The sequence below is a fragment of the Poecilia reticulata genome, chromosome 22, assembly GCF_904066995.2.
Source record: "Poecilia reticulata chromosome 22, P_reticulata-male-v2, whole genome shotgun sequence".
Classification (NCBI taxonomy): Eukaryota; Metazoa; Chordata; class Actinopteri; order Cyprinodontiformes; family Poeciliidae; genus Poecilia; species Poecilia reticulata.
In genome coordinates this window covers 3,038,889-3,060,382 of record NC_088851.1, presented here as the reverse complement: position 1 = coordinate 3,060,382, position 21,494 = coordinate 3,038,889, and the positions used below count along the sequence as shown (strand labels likewise).

General features: G+C 41.0%; 1 protein-coding gene across 2 annotated transcripts; it reads right to left on the bottom strand.

The window, feature by feature from the left end:
* Window positions 1–1,352: 1,352 nt before the first annotated feature.
* Window positions 1,353–21,041, bottom strand: traf3 (TNF receptor-associated factor 3). Of its 2 annotated transcripts, none has more exons than XM_008398704.3 (14): window positions 20,627–21,041; window positions 14,596–14,755; window positions 14,300–14,465; window positions 13,477–13,528; window positions 13,267–13,371; window positions 13,008–13,172; window positions 11,689–11,769; window positions 10,534–10,608; window positions 10,320–10,412; window positions 10,079–10,234; window positions 8,738–8,912; window positions 8,304–8,647; window positions 2,531–2,722; window positions 1,353–2,432 (listed from the first exon to the last, which is right to left on the bottom strand). In XM_008398704.3, the coding sequence occupies exons 2-14, from the start codon at window positions 14,741–14,743 to the stop codon at window positions 2,397–2,399; spliced, it is 1,788 nt and encodes a 595-aa protein (XP_008396926.1). In that variant the 5' UTR covers window positions 14,744–14,755; window positions 20,627–21,041; the 3' UTR covers window positions 1,353–2,396. The 2 variants fall into 2 exon arrangements, with proteins under 2 accessions (XP_008396926.1, XP_008396927.1); XM_008398705.3 differs by having other exon boundaries at window positions 10,094–10,234; window positions 20,627–20,923.
* Between the last annotated feature and the right edge of the window lie 453 nt (window positions 21,042–21,494).

Genomic DNA, 21,494 nt, shown 5'->3' with positions numbered 1-21,494 from the left:
ATTGAAGTCAAGTGTGCTGAAGCAGGAAAACACCTAAAACATGCAGGGCGGTGCGCCTGGAGGATCCAGGCTGGAACTATATTCAACAGCCCCTCTAAATTTCTTTGTCTTGTGTAAGAAACAGAATATTTGATGTCACACCACAGGTATTGTTCTTTTTAAAGGTTCAAGGATTGGGATAGTTGCTCAGTAATGATCCATGATTCCTGGTATGTGATTTTTGTGCCCGATACCAAAGAATGAGTAATGTCCCCATGTCAGGATGCATGACAGTGTACTGTGGCTTAAATTCAGGGTTTTGTGGCCGGCCAACACTTTGCAGGAGCTTGAGCCCAGTAGAAGATGTCACTCCATTTCTCTTTAGGCCAGTTAGTGTGTTTGGCAAATGTAATATCTGTAGCACATCTTTTTTTCAGCAATGAAACTTTGTGAAGTTCTTATCCACTGTTAAGAGTTTACACAGACCTTTTCTAATCAACACAGTTTAATGTTAGATATTTTTTATTTTGATACTTTGATCCAATTAAAAGATTTTCACTTTCTTCCACATCGTTCTGGTTTTGCATTCCATTTGAAGTATTTAAGATAATGTCTGTGTCCATCATTTTCAGTTTCAAATAAACTTTTTAATCAAACTCCATGGTTCTTCTGGAACTAATTTACACCAAGAGGAATGCATTAAAACCAACATGTACAATATCTGCAGCTTTAAACCTAAAATATATCTCAATTCTTTGGGAACTAACAACCTGACTGAACATCACACTATACTGTTTTGAACTCAACCTTAGATAGTGACTCAGTTCTGCTGTTATTCTTATCAGTAGACGGATCTACTGGAGATAAATATTTGTTATATGTAGTGTATTTTAAATAAACTACTATTTATTTCTATAGATACTTAATTTCCCTTAGGGATAAATCAAGTATTTTTGAATTTGAAAACATTTGAAGACTCAAAAGTATTTGAGTCTTCAAATATTTCGACGACTCTACATGAATGTTTGTTATCCAAAATAATTCATTGGATGATGCTGTTAAGTGCTTCTTCTGACACCACTAAGTGATTTGGATTATGTTCTAGATGTTTGGGATGTGTGAAAAATAGAAAAAACTCTTTGTTCACCAGTAAACAGATCAAAAATTAGTGCTGGACCTGGGCTACCAGCATGACATGCTCCATCCTCTCTGAGCCGGAACAACTTGATGATCAGACATTTTGATCTGTTTCACTGCGAAACAGAAAACCCCCGGGGCGTTTTCAGAGGAAAGCCTGAAAATGAACGTTTTTAAAGTCCATCCTCAATCCTTACTAACATGCATATTTAACTGAAGTTCACACATGACAAAGATTGTTCTTCTGTTTTTTTTTTTATTATTTTATTTTTACACTTCAACAAACATTAAAACTGTGCAAATGTATGGAGACAGTTGGATGAATTTTTGCCAACACTGGAAAACTCACAGGAGCCACAGAGGAGGTCCAGCTGGAAGCTCCGGCAGGAACTCAGCTCCGTCTCTGGTCCCTGAAATACTCTGGACTCCTTTGGACGGTTCTGGTTCTGGTTCAGCTCAGTGCTGATGCTGTGGACCCTTGTAGACTTTTAGAGGGAGTGGCAGTCAGCCTGGGCAGTGAGCCTCTGCACTCTACAGAAATGCTTCACTGTTGAAGTTCAGTATTTTCTGCTGACAGGATGTTTTCCTCCCCTGCACAAAGTTCTACAGGCTGGCTCTGGACCGCAGCTCAAACCCAACTACCCTGTCAGTTTGACTGTATAAAAAAAACAAAAACAAAAATCCTCCAGCCAACCTGTTTCACCCTGACTCAGAGCCGCTGAGCCAGACGGCATATCAGGTGGCCATGATGAAACATGCTAGGCTGGCTGAAAATAGTTAGTGAAAAAAAACTACTTAGAATATTAGGTTAAAAAAAATAGTGCTAGTGTGACATCAGCTAGTTAGCTTGATAGAACCAGTCTGATGAAGACCTCCTGTCACTTCACCACTCAGTTTATGGCACCGGTTCTGATCCAGTGGTGCTGGTCTGAACTGTAACTGTGGCACATTTCCCAGCATGACCCAGTAGGCAAGTATGAAACAGGAAGTAAGGCGCAGCGCGCGTCGGGGGCGAGCCACACCAATGCCCTCACTGTGACGGGCACGTCGGTTCTGGGTAAGGTCACCGTGGTGACGTTGTAACAGATCAATTCACACACAACCAAGACACACACACAGCTCTGCAGTCCATATAGCAACCAGAAGACGAAGTGCGCTCTGATTGGCTGCTTCCTGTCCTCCAGCCTGACCGGCCTCCAGCTCCACTGATGCTTCCCATTAGTCTTGGAGGTGCAGATCTTGCACTGATGAGGTGATGTTAGACGAAGAAGTTTCTAACATCAGGGGTCAGGAAGGTCGGACGTATCCACGGTGACCTGCGGATCAACAGAATCGACACAAATACGTTCAGCAGTCAGTAATCATGCGTCGCCTTGGCGAAGACACTGCAGGTTCAACAGACGCGACGGCCCACCTTGATGAAGATGGTGTCATCTTTGATGTAGCTGCCCGTCTCCAGGACGCTCTGAGCCACGAACAGAGGACAGCCGGAGGCAATGTTCATCTCAGCCGTGGGGCGCCTGAAGCTGCTGCTGTGCGGATCGGGCTTGAAGGCGTCGCCCAGGTGCTTCCTGGAAGGAGTCTGGTCCATCAGCATCAGAGTCACCTAGCACACACACACACATTAAACAGTGAGCTTATTCTGTAAACACACACAGAAAGCTCACTGTGACTACCGGACATCAACAAACGCTTCCGCTTAGCAATCTTTGGACAATTCCACAGTTGTAGAAAAGTGCAACTTACTCAGCGGGGACATATACTGAACACAAATTGCACAAAAATAATATCTTGAGATGTGGAAAATATAAAACAATGTATGGAAGTAAAAAATTGTAAATACTATTCTTTATAGTTGGATTTAATTTGTACGCCTGTCCAATAAGGAAGGAAGAGGGAGAAATGATACAGGGAAGGGACACAAGACTGGATAACAGCAGGGGTGAAAGTAAGAGGGTACGGCAGGGTACTGCGTACCCCTAAAAGATTTAGTGGGGGTACGCAGTACCTGCAAGAGAGGAGCGGCTGTCTGCTGTAAAGAATCAATGGATTCACTGTGCAGCTGTGAGTTCACCCACTAATCAGCCGTGACTGATTAGTTTTTCAAGAACAATCTAAAACACGACTTAATTATTTAATAAATAGCTTTTTTCCCCATTTCATATTGTTTCTGAACTCTTCGTGCTTTGCTAGAGCAGGGCTGCAACACGTCGATCACGGAAGGTTTTGAGTCAATCTCAGCGTTAGGTGACAAACTGAACGTCGCCAGGAGGCTGAGAGCAGCACGTCCTCCTCTGATTCCTTATCAAAACGTTCGTAACTTTATTAAAAAACAACAAAAAAAATCAACAAAACGTGTTCAAATTAATGACCCAACAACAATAATAATCTCAGTAATTATTGTTTCAACAAGGTGTTGCGCAATTCTGTGCGTTTCGGTTTCATTACCAAAATAACGAGCAGAGCAGGAGTTTAAAATGAACTAATCAACCACCGCTGTGTTCATAAGAGCGCTTATTAATAATCGCAAAATAAATATCAAGCCTGAAAACCTAATATCGTAACGAACTGAATGTTATGTTTTTAACGTAATCTCTGGTTGGCTTGTGGAGCGCCGGAGGTTGCCATAGCAACCGCTGTGCTTAAATGACAGAGAGAGACGGAGAGTAAAAAGGTGCTAGTGGTTTTGAGTTGATCACCTGTTCAGGTTGCTTTACCTTTGTTTACCTTTGATGTGGCGCATCACAGCCACTGTAATTTCTGAACTTTTAATAAACTTGGACTAATTACTTCGTTCTTTGTGAGTATACGTCATTCACAACAAACATCAAACACGGTAAACATTAAGTATCTAACAAACAAATGGCTTCTACCGCGATAATGATGTGAAATCAAATTAATTGTCCAATATAAAAAAAATTGTTTGGTGCTGTCAGAGTCTGAGAGGCTTTTCCTAACCTTTCCTGATAAAGTTATCAAACAATTTGTTTTTGGCTCTTATTTAGTGGAAACATTGATGTTGATGAAACTTTCTCCAAAATGATAACCTTTTTCAACCTTTATAGCTCCACTGTTGAAAATGAGATGCTAACATTCACAAATGACATTGAAATAAAATCCAGTCCAACATCTGGTTTGAGGTGATTCCTCTGAAACCTGTTGGAGGAAAAATATCCCAACTTCAGAAGATGTGCACCTATCAGTATGAGAGTCAGGGTGAGGAGGCGCCATGTTAGGAAGATGAAGTGGAAGCTACAGGATCTTCAGAACAAACAGGTCATGATGTTAGGCTACTGATTATCCCTCCATCTGGACACAGGATCAATAGAACCAGTTTAAAAGCTAAAATGAATGGTTATATGCCAGACATGGAAAACTGAGATGCACTCTATGCCATGATGTTCAGAATTTAGGTCTCATGGTATCTCAAGGTGTCAACGTTGCAGCCAGTGGACTGCAATGTTTTTTTTTTGTTTGTTTGTTTTTTTTGTCATAGTACCCCCAAGAATTTAAAACTACTTTCACCCCTGGATAACAGACAGAAGAAAGTAAAAATAGAAAAGAACAAGGAGGAAAAGTAGAAATTATGCAAGGAAGTAAGAAAGGACAGGCACAAAGAAAGGAAAAAAACAGCCAGGAGTCCAGCACAAGGAATGATACATTTTAGATTAAGAAATAAAGTTTGGGAAACACAAATATATTTCTATTCTCATCCTTGGTGATATTTAAGTTCAGTAGTCCACACTTCTGGTAATGTGCTATTTTTTTCATTTAGCATAGCGGTTCTCAACGTGGGCGGTACCGCCCCCCAGGGGGTGTTCAGAGGACGGCAGGGGGTGCTGGCGGACATTTTTACAAAAGGGGGGCGCTGGGATGCCTTTGGGGTGCTTTTGGTCGAAGGTAAACTTTACACCTTAAATGCCCAACAATGCCAGTTTAGACTTTGAGCAACTTGGTAAAACTGTATTGTGTAACATTAAACCATGCTTGGCTGCAACTGTATTGATGGCAGCTCTTCTATTCAGTGTTTGTTAGCTTCTGTTAGCTTCTTGGCGCAGCGCCGTTCTCCTGCTAGTAGCTTCACCGCATCAGTTCAGCGTTACACCGGCTAATGACGTTGCTGTGATTCACTTTGTCCGGTATTTCTATGTTTTCGCAGTGATCATGTCAAAGCAGCAAGTTATATTAAAAAGTGTTTTATTTCCTTTTGAAGGCTGCACGCTTCCATGTAAAGACAACAGAAAATCGCTCTTATAAACATGTAATTGCTAAAATCATGATACCCTGACTTTGTATCCTTCTGAAAAATGAACCCATTTAAATGAAGAAACAAAGAAATCCCTCCATGGGTGATACCACGATAGAGAGTGTTCATTTTATGGCGTTAACACCGGTGCTGTAAGTGGTCCGGTATGAAACGGGGGTGATAGAACAACGGTACCACAGCACTTTTAAATTTCCATAATCAGAATGCAGAAATTGTTTCCGTTGTTTTAAAAGAGGTATGTCAGTCTGCCTTTTCCCCATCGATACGCTTCCCGACCGCCCTAAACCTTAGAGGTTTAAAAATTTAAAATTTTTTAAAAAATTGCGCAAAACTCTGAAACAGGAGAAGTGGGACATAAAACGGAGCGACGAACTAGATGTGAATTATGGCATAAAAACAGAGAATCTGACGCTGAACAGTGAAAAATTAACACATGATGTGAAACACATGACGATTAGGCGGCGCAGCAGGTGATGAGTTACTGATGGTCAATAAATGATCAAATAAATGTAGCAACAGGAAAGAAACTAAAGTGGACATAGCAATAAACCAAGAGAGGATAAAACTAATCAAAGGAAACTAAATGGAAATGAATGAAGAACAAAATGCAAGAATAAACTAAGAAACTAAAGTAAATACGGAGGAATAAACTGGTATGGCAAGACCTTTTGAGCAATAATTAATACAGAGGACTGTATGGCAAGAATAAACAGACACTATTTCTAGATAAAAGGTAAAATAATATTGTTGAAATGTCATGGGTTTGTTGAAACCACATCTAGTACTGAGAATAAATATATTTTATAGACCATAACAGTAAATAACTGATCACTTATTTATGTTTTTAATTAGATTTGATATATTTATTTCTTCAATATTATTTTTCATGTCAGTGTTAATGTCATGAGGCTGATGACTCCATGACACTTTCAATTTGACTCATTAGGATTTGATTAAGAACCAGATTTGTTCTTTATAATTTCTGTCCAGTAAAACTATTAATCTATAACCAATAGACAGGTCTATATAAAGATATAATCCATGTTTCTGTCTCATATTTGTATGGCATTAAAAGGACCTGGAACTTTTGTTCCAGGAACTTTTGTTTTTCCACTGAAAGCTCTGGTTTGCACAATAAATGCCATGTGGGTGAAATTTTATGGATGATACTCTGATGTCCCATTCTCCTGAAGGCAGCACAGAGCTGCACCACCAGAATCAGACAGAAACACTAAAGAGAAGAAGAGTTATGATTAATATAGTTACAGTTCTATCCATGTTTTAATGTTGCAGAGCTCAGTCGTTTTGCAAATAGTTCAGTTTAAACTGGCATGTTGAACATCTTTTATCTGGTCATTTTGTGGAATATTTAACAACTAGAAAATGACACAGAACAAGAATATTTTATCCACTCTGATTGGCTGCTGTTAGGCCTACCAAATTTAACTTGAATGTTCATTGCATTTTTTATAGACACCTGTGAAAATAATTTCTATTCTCATGGCTCTTTTGTTCTCTGGGAAATTATTGTTGATGATAAATACAGAAACAAGCATAAAAATCAAAACATATACAATAGTGATAGTAACATTAATAATAAAATAATAGTCAGTGTAAAGTAGCCTACAAATTCTTTGGTGGGGGGGGACCTGGGTAAAGGCTAGGGGGGCGCTGGCCCAAAAAAGGTTGAGAAACACTGATTTAGCACTTCAGCTAGCTTTGAGACATTGTAGCACACTTAGCTTCCCCTAAATTAATTGTTCCATATAAATTCTAATTTATTTGGATGATTTTTTTAAACTTTCAATTGAATTAAGTTCTAAGTCTCGTTCTAAATATTGTGTTGAAGTTTTTATCAACTACATTTATATTTATGCTCTTATTTTGAAGTGAGTGCAGCAGTTTTATTTCCTCTCCTCATGTTCTCCCTCTTTTTCCCCTTCCCAATAACTTTATTAAAAACACACACACACACGCACGCGCGCACACACACACACACACACACACACACACACACACACACACACACACACACACACACACACACACACGAACAAAATAAAACACATACAGTATACAAAAAATAAACATAAATACAATAATGTCAAAATATATTTGGCACTCAAGTGTTCTAGTCTTTCAAGGGCAGAAATAATTTGAATTCAAGATTAGCATTAGCTAAGCAAATGCTAAACACAGTATTTAGAATTAGCTCCTACTAAGTACTGTGTTGGTGTAGAGCTTTGGTACTAGTGGAGCTAATATATATGACTAGTGCTTCAAGGTTGGGAAATAAATTTTTACTTTTCCCACCACTGGTTAAATCAAATTTCTTATTTGTCCAAAGCACACAGGGGGTTGGAGGGACCGGCTCTGGCTGGAACCAGCAGTATCTCCTCTAATGTCCATAATAAATGTCCGGGCAGGAATAACCTGAACCACAAATCACGCAAAGTTTTAAAATTTTGACTACAGTAAAGAGAGTTACATCTTCAATTTTTCCCCAAAGGAAAAAAAAAAGCGATTTTTCTGTTTTTAGTCCTTTGTAAAGAAAGTTTTGAATCACCTAAAATTGGTGTCAGATTTTGACAAATTTTGCAACCAGAACAAAATCTCTGATTGGTGCAGCTTTAGCAACCAGACCTGTTGATAATGAGAACTGTAGACAAAAAAAAAATCTATTCTACAGACAATCACAATTCCTAGTCCTGGAAATGAAACCTTATAGAATTGTTTTAAATAAACAATTCACATAATTTAAACCGAATCTCCAGACCGTTTGAATAGAAAGATTGGTCTCTGAATCCACTTCTGAATCAAATTGTGACTCAGAAACAAATCAAACTGCTAGACACTGAAAGACTTGAAACTGTAGTAGACATGCATATTGAAAACAACATAGAGAAAATACAGACAGTACCTTCTGCTTGAAGGGCCAGGGCAGCAGGGCGTCGTACTCGCCCTTCATCACCACAAAGAACAGCGACAGGTGCGTCCCCTTGCCCATGCCGTCTCCATTGAGGTAAACCCGAGCGCACATCTTGTATCCGAAATATCCGGTATAAAACGGCTGTGAATACAGAGACAGCGTCTTTCCTGCCACGGCTTCCTGTTTCCGTCTCTTGTAGTCCCGGATTTTCCAGATTAGAGTCCCATTGTAGCTAGCTGTCTCCAGTACCTGGAACCTCAGGTCCATGTCAGCCAACCGGATTTCATGGACGCTCAACATGTCGTCGTGCCGATTGAGCTGAGTTTCCAAAGACGCTGCAAAGAGAGAGGAAATATCTCCATCAAGTTCAGATTACCTGGTCAAAAACCTTCAGCTAGCCACTGAAACCCGGCACATCGACTAACCAAAGGTGTGAGTGGATCCGGACCCGCTCCGTCCCCCCTGCTCCAAGGTGGCCAGCCGTGTCCGAACGTTGTCCACCGTTCCTCGTAAGGTTTCCACTTCTTCTCTTAGTCGACGCAGTGAACCGAGCTCTATCTCCAACGCCATCAGCGTCTCTGAATGCGAGCTCATCATTTTCTAGGGAAACACAGAGAGGCTCCAATGTTTCAGTCTGCAGGACACGGAAAGCCTCAACAAAATCCAACAAGACCCCTGGGCCATCCGATCCCAGTAAATGTTCAGGCACGCCCAACTGTTGCATTCAGCCCTACTGGCTTGAGACTCACTGTCAGCAATATTTTATGTGATGTAATTATGTGTTTCATTGTCTGTGAAGTCTTCATGGTGACATGATTGTTGGTGATCTAAGAAACATTGGGTTATTACCCTCAGAGAAAGGATTAGAGAAAAGTGGGATTAGGATTTCTGGGAAATGCCTCCTGAGAGAGCAAATCAGCTGTGAAACCGGCAAAGGATCCGGTCCACCCTCAGCACCTCCTCTGAGCCTGTGCTGCCTCAGCCCTGCAATAAACTCCTCCAGGATCTGCTTCCAGTTTAGAAGGCATTTTAAAGTCCCACCAATGCTTCCCAGGTTCTGTTAGTTGGTTTTAAATTGCTCAGGGTGAGTTGTGTTGGAAATGTATGCAGATGCAGAAGGAAGCAACTAGCGGCGACCAGATCCACTTTTTTTTCACTTCTGATACCGATACCGATATCAGAGGTTTAGTATTGACCGATACCGATCTGATACAGAAAAACAGCTGGATTTAATTCAAATGTTTATTTTTTTAAACGCAGACATAAATGTTCTGAATTACTCATTTATTTGCTAATTCTGCACCAGAACAGCAAACTGAAATGCACCAATAGCTTCAGTAGCTGGTCAAATATGGAAAAACAACTTTAATTTGCTCAGTCGGGGCAGTTTGGAGTAGAACAGCCAATGTAACATAAATAATAAATTGTGACTAAGTTTTAGTCAAATTTAGTCACAATTTGACTAAAACAGGGTGACTACTTTGGTCAAAACTGCAACTGTAACAACTGAAATGGTTCAATTATGAATTCTAATCATAATGTAAAAATAAATAATAAAGCATGATGTCACTCAGACTACAAAGCATAGAATTAGTCTGAATAGATCTACCCTTATCGAGGGGGCACAATGTCACTGATACCCAATCTAAAATTTTTCTCCAATATCAGGACCGATACAGATATTGATATCGGATCAGTACATCTCTAGTAACTACCAAGGTTGCCTTAATGTAGTGACCCTAAATATGAAAAAGGGTTCGTCTTACCCCGTTCTCCCCTACCTGCAGGTTGGCCAGCTTCTGCTCCGTCTGCCGGTTCTTTTCCCGCAGTTCTTCGTTCTGGCTCTCCAGCTCCGACAGTCGGCTGTTGAGAGCAGGAAGCACCTTGCACCGCTCCATTAGCTCTTCCTTTACGTTGTCCACCTTTAACCACAAATGCTCTTCAGTCAAACCTTACTCAATCCACTCAATCTGGCCTTAATTGCCCCCATTTAGTTGCTATGGTTACCTTGTTCTCCAACAAGCAGTTCCCTTTGACCATCATTCTTAGATGCTCGGCTACGAAGGTCGAGTCATGCTGCCTCATTTCTTGATTTAAGCCCTATGGCACAGGAAACACGGCGCATGAAGCGTGCACAAGTTGATAGAAAAAGCTCATGCGAGAGATCAATGCTGGAAGATTAATGATGAGAGAAGAAGAAGAGAACATGAGGAGGAGTCACCTTGAAGGTGCAGCCGTAGCGGTGGAACAGACAGTTGATCTGGGCTTTGGGACAGTCTTGCTGGTGGCTGGTCAGCTGAAACAACACAAACATTCAATGAACTAATGGATCCCTTGAAAACCAGCTGTGGTTCCAATTCTGCACAATTTGACCTTAAAATTGTGTAAAATTGGAATTACAAAAAAAATTTTGGCTTAATGGAAACACAATTTCGAAAATGAAGATAAAAAGTTTTTGCGCTAAATGAGGCGGTTTTTCAGCTGCATCAAAATTTGTGTATTTCCAAAAACTGCAATGGAAGCACTTTTTTCACATCACACAATTCACGTGGCCAACAACTGGATATTACTGCTGGTGGAAAAGACAAAGATGATGACGGAGGATGACGGTGTCCAGTGTTTATAAATGACTTATTGCATAAACAAATTTATTCATGTGTGATTTTTTTAAAGATTTTTTTGGGCTCTAGTGGTCTTTATTTGTAAGTGCTAAGACAGAAAAGTAGGTGAAGAGAGAGAGGAAGGACACGTGGCAAAGGTCACCAGGCCAGGAATTGAACCTGCGACAGCCGCAACGATGACCAAGGCCTCCCCATGTGGGCTGCACATAAACCCCTGCGCCACCACAGCAGCCAGTTCATGTGTGATTCTAAATTATAAAAATTCTTTTTATGCAAAAGGCTACGTATGCGGCATTTTGGGGAAACTGTAGTTGGCGATTTTACAGAAGAGTGATGGATTCAACAGGTTCAAATGACACACAACCTTTTATGAACTGTGTGATACTGTGAGAGCTCTGGTGGAGCCGGCTGCACACTGTTCAAATAAAACCAAAAACAAATAGTCATCATCCTGCTACCACTTCCTGTTGTCATCTTCGTTATTTCCGTCAGTAGTAACATCTGTTTATCAATCATGTGACTTGTGTGATGCAAAAAAAGTGTTTCCATTGCAGTTTAGCAAAATTCATTTATTTTGATACAGCTGAAAAACAGAAGCAAAGACTTTATCAAAAAACACAAGTTTGCATGTTTCCATTAAGCAAATTTGTTTTCATAATTTCAATTTGTGCAATTTTATGGTTAAGGAAAATGCAGCCACAGTATGTCGCTGTGCTTGGAGGGGCCACAAGAGGGCAGCAGAGAGGCTTCAGTACCTCACTCCGGGGCAGGGAGGAGAAGGAGCAGTGGTTGGGACAGGACACAGGGAACGACGGACACACAGTCTCCTTGTGTTTCTGAAAAACAGTTTCATAAAACATTTTAATGCAGCCGGCCCTACAGCACACCAGCAGCTAATAGAGCACTATTATTATTTACATTCTTCAAGAATGTTTCCAAATAAAATCTGAAAAGTGTGGCCTGTGTTTCTAGTCAAGTTCCTTTATTTTCTGACAGGCATATAAGTGACAACTCATGACAAAAGTAGAAATAAGTCACCACAACAAAAACAGACGAAAAACAAATAAAATCCATCAGTTTTCGAGAAGATAATGAGTTTAGTTTTTTTTTTCTTTTTTTTTTTTTTTGCAAAATACACAAGTTGAAGTTGTGAAGAACTCACCCCATGCTTAAACAGCAGCTTCAGAAGATTTAAAAGAGAAAGTTTGTTTGCAGAGTTATTGAGATGTTTCGGGGTGTGGAGGAAGCTCATAGCTGATTAACATGCCGGCCTTTATTGGCTACATTCACACGCTTTTGTTATTTGTTTGGGCCAATTAGGTGAAAGCCTGAAAGGAACACATGGCTACTAAACATCAACAATCACCCACGCCAGTAAAAGAGAAACTCCAGCCCAGGTCTGTGTTCAGAACCCCAAAAGCCCCTGATAGGGGCTGAACATACAGCTAGAGCACAACTAGATCAAAGCATATTTACTGTATGTCTTAGAATGGCCTAGTCAAAGTCCAGGTATATATACAACTAGGAATCTGCAAGACTTGAAAGTTACTGTTTGCAGATCTTATCCATCCAATCTGACTAAGTTGGGATGATTCTGCTAAAATTAATGGACAACCATTTTTCTTCCTATATGGCTCCAGCTGACGTCAGATTATTTGTAGAATAAAAAAGACACATGAATATGTTTTGTTAAACTTCATAATTAAGCTATTAAGGAGCTGTCCAACTTCAGTTCCTATCTATGGTCACACAACGGTGCTACTCTGGTTTAACCTTTCATTTAACTTCCAGCAGTTTAACTACAGAAAAGGTTCTTACAGAATTTAAAGCAGTATGTTCAGGTTTAGAATTAGACTTACTAGATCTGCCCTTATGGATCAGGCACATTGTCACCGATACCCGGTCTAGAGTCTTTTTAAACATCTGGGCCGACACAGATATTAATATCGGGTCGCTGCAGCTCCTGACCACTGAAGCAGAGCGGTGCTTCCTGACCTCACCTCAGAGCATATCGCCTAACGACTACTGCGAAACGACAGCCACACTTCTCACCGGTTTAAAACGCTTTGCTTACCTGTAGGTCAGTCAAAGGCATCTTGGTCATGCAAAATTCACAAGTGCTCTCTCTGTGTTTACATTTCCATGCTAGGTGCTCAGGAATCTCCTTCCTCATCATCCTCTCTTTACATTTCCCCAGCGGACAGGGAACCTCGAAGAACGGACACACATTCAGGTGGTCCTGGAGACAGAGAGGCGGGACAGGCCGTGTGTACAACACATACTGCACCATCGGGCCAAAGGCACGGTGGAACCGTAATGGAGTGTGTGCTCACAGGTATCTGCTGCAGACTCATTTGCTCCTGACAGCCGTTAGCTTTACTCCGACAGAAGACCTTCAGCGCCATAATCTCTCGATGACAACATACATCTCTAAAGATCTGAAACCAATAATAACCAAAAAAAAAAGTCAGGCTTTAAGGAACCCTCTTCTGATCAGCCATTCGTGATGACATGACTCTGATGAGCCCGGCTTTTCAGCTCACCTTGTCTTTGAACAGAGGCTCCCTGTCAGCCGGACACACTGGGTTTGAGTGACTGCAGGAAGGGAGAGGACAACGTTAGATCCCACTGGAACCAGCAGGGAGGCTGGAGGTGGAGGTGCTGCTGCCAACCCCAAGCTGTCTGTCTGTCTGTCTGATGAATCAGTCGAGTACAGTGTCGACTAAATGACTGAAGGATGTAGGCTTGAAGAAGCAGTGTTTAAGTTTTCCAGGCACGTAGTGCTATTTTATAACACAACCAAGTAACTATGTCACTATCAGTTATTATAAAACTGCTGTATACGTCATATATCACTTAAAAGAAATTTGACTTCAAAATTTTACGTTTTGAAATTGGGTGTCTGTCTCTTTAAAAACTCCATCTTTAAGAAGTCAGCACAACATGGCTCCTCTATTAACCCTTTAACAACGTTTTCACCAGCACTGCACTGAGAAGTAGCTCCTATAATGAGCTCAGGAGATGAACAGTTCCACCAGGTGTTTGCTAATTTCTGCTGGCTAGTGTGAAGGAGCTGAGTGGAGGAGTTGCTCTGTGCAGTGGAAGCTCTGAAGCTTGGAAACCGCAGCTCTGAGGAGGAGCTTCATCCTCGAAGAAGGAGCTAGGTCCACTCAGACATTTTGAACAGCTGAAAGGTTGCCATGGAGATTAAAGGATTTCTCAAATAATGCGTAAAAGAATCAAAGCAACACTCCAGTTATGTTTTTGATGAGAGGATAACACAATAACATGGCGGAAAGTTCAAAAAAGTTTATTTCACATCATACTCCCCCTTTATGGTTCTGAATAACGATCTGCCCTGCTCACCTGAGGATGTCATTGATGCAGCTCTGACAGAAGCGGTGTCCACATTCAGTCTGGCGGGGCTCACACAGGACCCGCCTGCACGCCTCGCAGCAGTATTTGGCCTCTGGCTTCTCAACAAACACATCTCGAAATCCTCCATGAAGAGGCTGGAACCCTGCAGGAGCACCTGAACACACAGAGAGGAGGATTAAAACCAGACCAACACCAGACCAACATCAGACCAACATCAGACCAACACCAGACCAACATCAGACCAACATCAGACCACGCCACTATGGCACTTCTAACAGACTTACTTGGTTGAGGAGTGAGATCGCATGGAGGCCAGGGATTGGTTGAGCGGTGGGATGGTGGTGTGATTGGGAGGGGAGCAACAAGTGAAGGCGCCACCTGCTGGAGGGGTATCTGTACTTCCCTCCCATTAGCACTTCTCCCTGATGACATGACCTGAGGAGGCTTCACAGGCAAACACACCGACAGAAATATGGTTAATCAACATGCTGGACTGAGGTTCAGCAAATCACCAAGGCAACAAGTTAGATCTTGTACTGAAAATATATGTTTTCTATCCTGTGTTATCCTATTCATGTGACTGGATACTGATCACATAGTTAATCAGTCTTTGGTGTCACTAGTTACAAATAAAAAAATATATTTTCCATGAATTTCATGTCTGAAATAATACTATGTCCACTTTATTTGCTCCTGTAGAGTATGTGCAGATTACTTTGAACACTGGGCTGGTAGGAGGGAGTAAAGACGCCACAACAAGGTACAAAATCACCACAAGAAGGGAACGAAGAGACCATAAGAAGAGGACAGAGAGATCAGAAGACGGGAATGAAGAGACCACAATCAGGTACAAAATGACCACATTTTGAGAATGAAAAAAGACTAAAAGAAGAGAAAAGAGAGACCACAGAAAGAGTACAAGGAAACTACAAACAGGGAATAAAAAGACCACAGGACTAGCATGAAAAGACCAAAAGAAGGGAACAAGAAGGGCACAATGACATCATGAGAAGAGAATAAAGAGGCTGCAAAGACACCACAGGCAGAAGTGATATGGGAACATAGTAAAGAAACAAAGTGACCCAATTTGTGCAGAGACACCCGGAAATGTTGAAGGGACTAATACTATGTTTACCTCCAGACTCCCATCTTCACCTAACAATCTTCTCTGTGTGTGAAGGTGGCTGAGGGCAGAAGGGCACTATGGGAAATAAACCCCATGAAGCTGCAGGCATTGACGGGGGTTTGGTCGGGTTCTAAAGCTTTGTGCCCATCAGCTCTCTGTTCACATATTTGTTACATGCTTCAAAGTGTTTTACCTTCCCAGTGCTGAAGCCCCGGACAGTCCCCTGACCAAATGACTACTGGCCTTTCACTGCAACAGAAATGAAGTGTTCTGACAGACTGGTGATGTCCACTGCCACTGCAATAGACTCTCACCAGGATGCCTAAAGCCAGAACCACAACCGCTGTTACCGAGCTGTGACTCATCAGTCGCTCTTTCACCTGAAAAACTGGGTGAGGTTGCCGTTTTGGACCTCCAGCTCCACCTTTAACCCAATCCTCCCACAAACACTGGTGAACCAAACCCTTCAGCCTCTAACTGGAAATTAGACTTCCTGACCCGACAGACCACGGATTACAAAGATTAACAACTCCCCAACCTCACCCATCAACCTCATCACTGGGTTCCCTCACTGCTCTACGCACTGCTGACACATGACTACCAAACTCATCATGGTGGCCGGCTGGCAGTGAAGTCTGCAGAAGACGCAGCAGTAGCAGGGCTGATTAATGGGAGGAAGGAGTGCACAGAGAGGCAGGAAGTGGATGAAGGCTAATCAACAGCTGTATTTTCTAAGTAGATTAAAACAAAAAGGTTTTGGTTGGGGCACAACACACTGAACTCCTTCTGCAGGTGTTCCACTGCAGCACAGTCAGGGACTTACAGCTGCACAGCAGCAGAGCAACAGGATGGAGGGGAAGTTTACTGAGAGGAAAGATCCACAAAGCTGCTAATCTCTCTTTAATGTGCTTTACATTGCAATTTTTAATTTGGCGTCGAATAGTTAATAATAGTTGTTATTATTATTATCTTTACAGTAGCACTAGAGACTGATGTGAATGTGAATGACAAGACACATGGACATGTGTGGGCAGTATTTTAACTAACTGTGGACCTTTATGTGTTTTTTTGAGTTTTTGAAATATGTAATATTGCATGATTAGACCAGTCACGATAAAAATAAAAAATAAAAAATAAAAAAAGCATTTCTGGGTGATAAATTGTCCCAGAAATTATAAATTATAATATTGTTGTTTTGAGACCATTTTAAAGTAACATATTCATAATAACATAGTGATACAAGTTCATCCTCTCAAAAACTAATAAACTTTCATTTTGTACAGAACACTCCAAACTGAAACTGGATTTTAAATATGCAAAATAAAACATGAGAACCATAAACAATAAATAAAAAAGGACATTAAAATCCAACACAATCAAAACCATAAATAAAATGGATCATGAAGTCTCTGTAGACAAAACTGCCCTTCAAAAAATATTAATCATCAGAATGTTTTCCTTATTTTTACAGTTGAAAATAAGACATACAGAAGAATAAAGGACATTGGGGAAAGGCAACTCCTTTTCAGATAGTTACCTAAATGTGCATACATATTTGAATTGTGAATGTGAAAATGTTTGAAACGTATAAATAAACCAAACTTGAAATTATCAAGCTTGTTTCAGTTTATCATGTGATTAACTGATTAATTGCTTATTGTGACAGGGTTAATCATGCTGGCAACATCGTGGCTTGTTCTCCGTTTGGGGATTTTGTTCTTGTGAAATAAGAGATTATGGCACCTGATCAAAAAACCAAAGTCACATAACCACCGTTCCTCACAGCAGACTGTGAGCAGATGGTGATAGATCACTTCAAGTGTGACATGAAAGAATGTAAGGTAGACATAAAGGTGACCACCAGTGTGCCACAGGGTAACACCTGGCAGCTGACACGGTTTCTCTTTCTGCTGCTTTTTGATTTTCTTTTTTTAAATATCTAAAGTTTCAACAAAGCGGGGGAGGGGGGGTTCTTTTTTTTTTTGTTGTAAAAATCTACAAAACATCAGTAACTTAATTTGTTCTTACTGTAAATTTCCCAGTTCAGATACATTTTCAAGAAAAGTACAGAACAGTAAGGGTGTGTGCAAGCGAGTACCATTGAACTCTATAAAACTGACACACACACACACACGCGCACACACACACACGTATACAAACAGTGCACACTTCCTGTCAGGGCTGAACTGTGGGGATGTTAGGGGCTTTTCCATTGATTCCATTAGCAACACAAGCACATTCTATCTCTGTGAGTGTGACACAGTGGCAGAATGAAACTCCAAAAATGACCAAAGAAAAGTCTTGAATATTCCTGAGTGTTTCTGGGAGGATTTTTCACAGAGAGGCTGTGCAATGATTGTTGCCACTAAAAAAATGTGCATTTCATATTAAGAAATGAATTCAAGGGAACACTGAGGAAGACTCAATAAACTTGCAGAGAGTAAAAGAGTTTAGTTTAATCAGACACAACATCATGACTAAGCACTCTGTTTGCACAAAGAGAAAGTGGAACGGTTCCTCGGACGGACGGGGTTTTCCTGAACTCAGATCAGCTGTTACAGTCACAAAAGAAAAGCATAGGTGTCTGAAGTTGTTAATGAGAACGTCGGAGAGGGAACCAGGCCTGATGAGGTTGTCAACACAAACAGATCGACCAATCGCTCAAGTCGACCAGTTTGACTCACCAGTCTTTTCAGAAGTCAGAAGTTCGAAAGTTAGAAACCTTAAAGGTCTGAATGCTGAGCCAAACAAAGCTCCGAAACAACTCACAGCTCAGAGCAGTTATTAATGATACCTGGAGTCCAGAGATGATTTAAGCAACAAGTATCTGGAAATACTATATCTGGTTAACTGGTTGAGATAAACATGAGCAAGTTGGGGCGTTATCTACCCCCCTCCCCCCACAGTAAGGAAAAATAACATAAAGCAGCAGCAATAGAGAAAAAGGCACAAACAGCTCAAACATAAGGGACGTGTGTTTCACGTTATGCACCGATCACATTTCAAATGGCCAATACCAAGTTATGTGTTTTTTGTCAGGTTTCCTCCCAAAATCACTTTCCTCTTTCCCAAATCTACAACAAATAAAAGAGAGAAACATTTTCTGCAGCTTCTTTGCTAAAGGTTCTAGTGCTGACTAACAGAGAGTGAAGGCAATCCTCATTTATACAGCAAAACAGGCCATATCAGTTTAGATAACTTCAATAAACTTGCATGATTTTTTTTTTTTGTTGGTACTATTGTGATAGCGATGAAGCCATTTTTTTTAGCTAGCCATGTGACTGTGACTGCTGCATGTCACAGCATTCCCATTTGAAACCGTCTTCTTTAGGATGTCATTTACAACAGAAATGTCATTTAAACTGCACATAGTGATTGTGTGTAATAATACTTCCAAATTTACTGGTATTTATTGATGCTTTTTGTGGAGCAAACAGCAAACAGATAATACATTTTCGACAGTCATTTGTTTTTTTATTAATTGAAATTTATGGAGACAACTATAAATCAAAATTCTTATCATTAGAAATTTTTCACGACAAATAATAAACGATTCAACAAGCGCCCACCCCTACACCACAGCACACACTCCTAAACGTTAGCACACTGCGTTTGTAACCCGAAAAAGGTGGAGGGTCTTTGTTTTGATGCGCTTATAGAATCAGAATTACAGATTTTTCAGCATATCGCATCAGATCACAGTCAAATCAAAGGAAAACTGTCCGCTCTTCGAACATTTCCAAACATCCACCATGAGACCATGGCCACTTTTTATTATCGAAGCTGCTAAGAAAACACCCAGCATTTCTACAGTCCGTTTGATAGATCATTTATGAATCAGATGCCTGAATTTCTCCTAAAATGGAATAATTCATCATTTCTCCATCTGTCATTCATTCATTCGTCCAGTCAAGTGTTTATGGGTTTAAATACAATAAGAGCGTTAGAACAATAGGCTGTTCTATTGGAATAGTTTTATTCCAATAGATTGGGATAACATTATTCCATTTCCTGACACTACCTGCCAGTGATTGGAATTTTATCTCATAAGTCTGTATTCTGTTCCGTCCATCTACACACTTCCAGATGTCACTTAACAACAGAAACGTGTCCAGCAGAGTCGATCCGTTCCACCTGATGGATCGGAGTCGTTTCTCAATCAAACCTCTTAAAACCATTCAGTTCAGCGACGCACCGGTCAGGCCTTTCCTGGCCCGTAACCGATATTTGGCATTTATCTACCGATTCTGATTCTTCATTTCAATTGCCTTCACAAAAGGAATGAAAACTTTCTGTCAAATCAAACAAACTAAATTAAGGAATTACAAACGTATCCTGTTTGCTTTGCTGGTCGATATAGTTATAAACTGAAAAGGTGATAGTTATTTTGTTAATGAATTTAGCAAATAAGAAAAAAGAAAAATCAGACTTTTTGCTATTTCTCTTGTCAATAGAGATAATCGGTGGTTTAACCATAAATCGGTTAATCGACCCATTTATGGACGATTAACCGATCCGTCTCTAAAAAGACACGTCCTTCGCCCGCTGAGGAGCAGCAGATCACCTCAGCCTGCTGTCATCGGCTCCCTCTGTTCTCTGAAATGAAGCTGTGGAACATCCCTGCTGTTTCTGGGAACAGTTCTGACTTCCAGTCCGTGACTCACAGCAGGTGACATCTTCTGACATCTCATCACTACGAACAGCCGCTCAACAAGCATGCGTTCATCACCCAATAACATGACCTTACAACGCTGACATCTGACCCAGGAGTCATCCTCTCTTCATCCGAGAAGAGAGAGAGAGACACACAGTCCAACAGGCAGAATAAATGAAAAACGCCAGCAGGAGACGATCCTTCGCTGGCCCCTCACCGTTTCGCGGTGTTTCGGACACTCATCTCTCACATTACTGATGTATTTGTCAGTTAGAACCAGACAGCGGATGTAAACACACGGACTGCTAATGCTAGCGAGCGCCTAGCTTCTTTAGCGTCGCCGCTGTTCTTGTTAATAAAAGGTCAATTTATCAAATCCATCAGAACACACACTCTCTCACATACAGCCGTTGACTAGGCTGATTATTACTGGTCCGCGAGCCTAAATGTCCCTCCACTCTTAGTGATGTACTGAATGTATGTGTGTGTGTGTGTCTGTGAATGTGCGTGTGTGTGTCTGTGTGTGTGAACTCACATCAGTCTCCTCGTCAGGCTACAGCTCGGCGGATTCACTGCGGATTCAAACCGTTGCCGTTCCGCTGACGCTGCCGTGGAGCCTCCAGGCTTCAGGCGGACTCCTCATGGTCCAATTCCGCTCGGCACTTCTCTGGGTTCGGTTTGTACTGTCAGTCCCGAAGAGAGAAGTTACTGGGTCCACCTCAGAGAGCCAGCAGGGAGGCCTGGGCTGATCACACTGGAAACCCCCTCCGCTGCTTCCGCTCAGGAAATCCCCCAGTTGCCCGACGAGGAGCATACCGTCAGGGGGCGCAGCTTTCCCGGAGGCTCCAGGGAGAGAAACATGACTGCACCACACGGGGGCGCTGTTTCTCATTTTCAAATCGAAACGCTTCTTGTTAGAGCCTGTGCAGCACAAGACAATAGTCTAAATGCCGTCTGTGTGTAAGTAATGATTTGGCACATATATGTAATATATTACATATATTTGGAACCTTGAAGCAACAAATTACAGAAATTGTGAAAACAAACATAAACAAAAGTAATACTGGGGCAAATCAAATTCCACCGATTTTTTTTTTATTTATTTTTTTACCAGTTTTGATAGCCTTAATGTATACATCTGACCTTAGATCTTATTACACTTACATTCTATTAAAATAAATCAAATGATTTAATCTATTTTTTCTATTATCAAATTTCAACACAGTCTTAAACTAAACCCATAAATAACATTCTTGACTATTTTAAACTGGTTTTGCTCTTCAATTATTCCATGTATATTTTCAAACCTGATCAAAACTCCTCCAAGTTCTCCTCTGCTCAGTTTAAAAAGTGCTATAATAAAACTGCAGTGATTTCTTTTAATTACATTTATTGATATTGTA

Bases quoted from the DNA above. Each gene is read 5' to 3' on its own strand.
- traf3 (XM_008398704.3), bottom strand. From the start codon at position 14,743: ATGTCATCAGGGAGAAGTGCTAATGGGAGGGAAGTACAGATACCCCTC. The intron at 13,529-14,299 runs GTGAGCAGGGCA...CCCTTCCTGCAG, and splicing joins TGCATCAATGACATCCTCAG to TCACTCAAACCCAGTGTGTC. The intron at 13,372-13,476 runs GTGAGCTGAAAA...TATTGGTTTCAG, and splicing joins AGCCTCTGTTCAAAGACAAG to ATCTTTAGAGATGTATGTTG.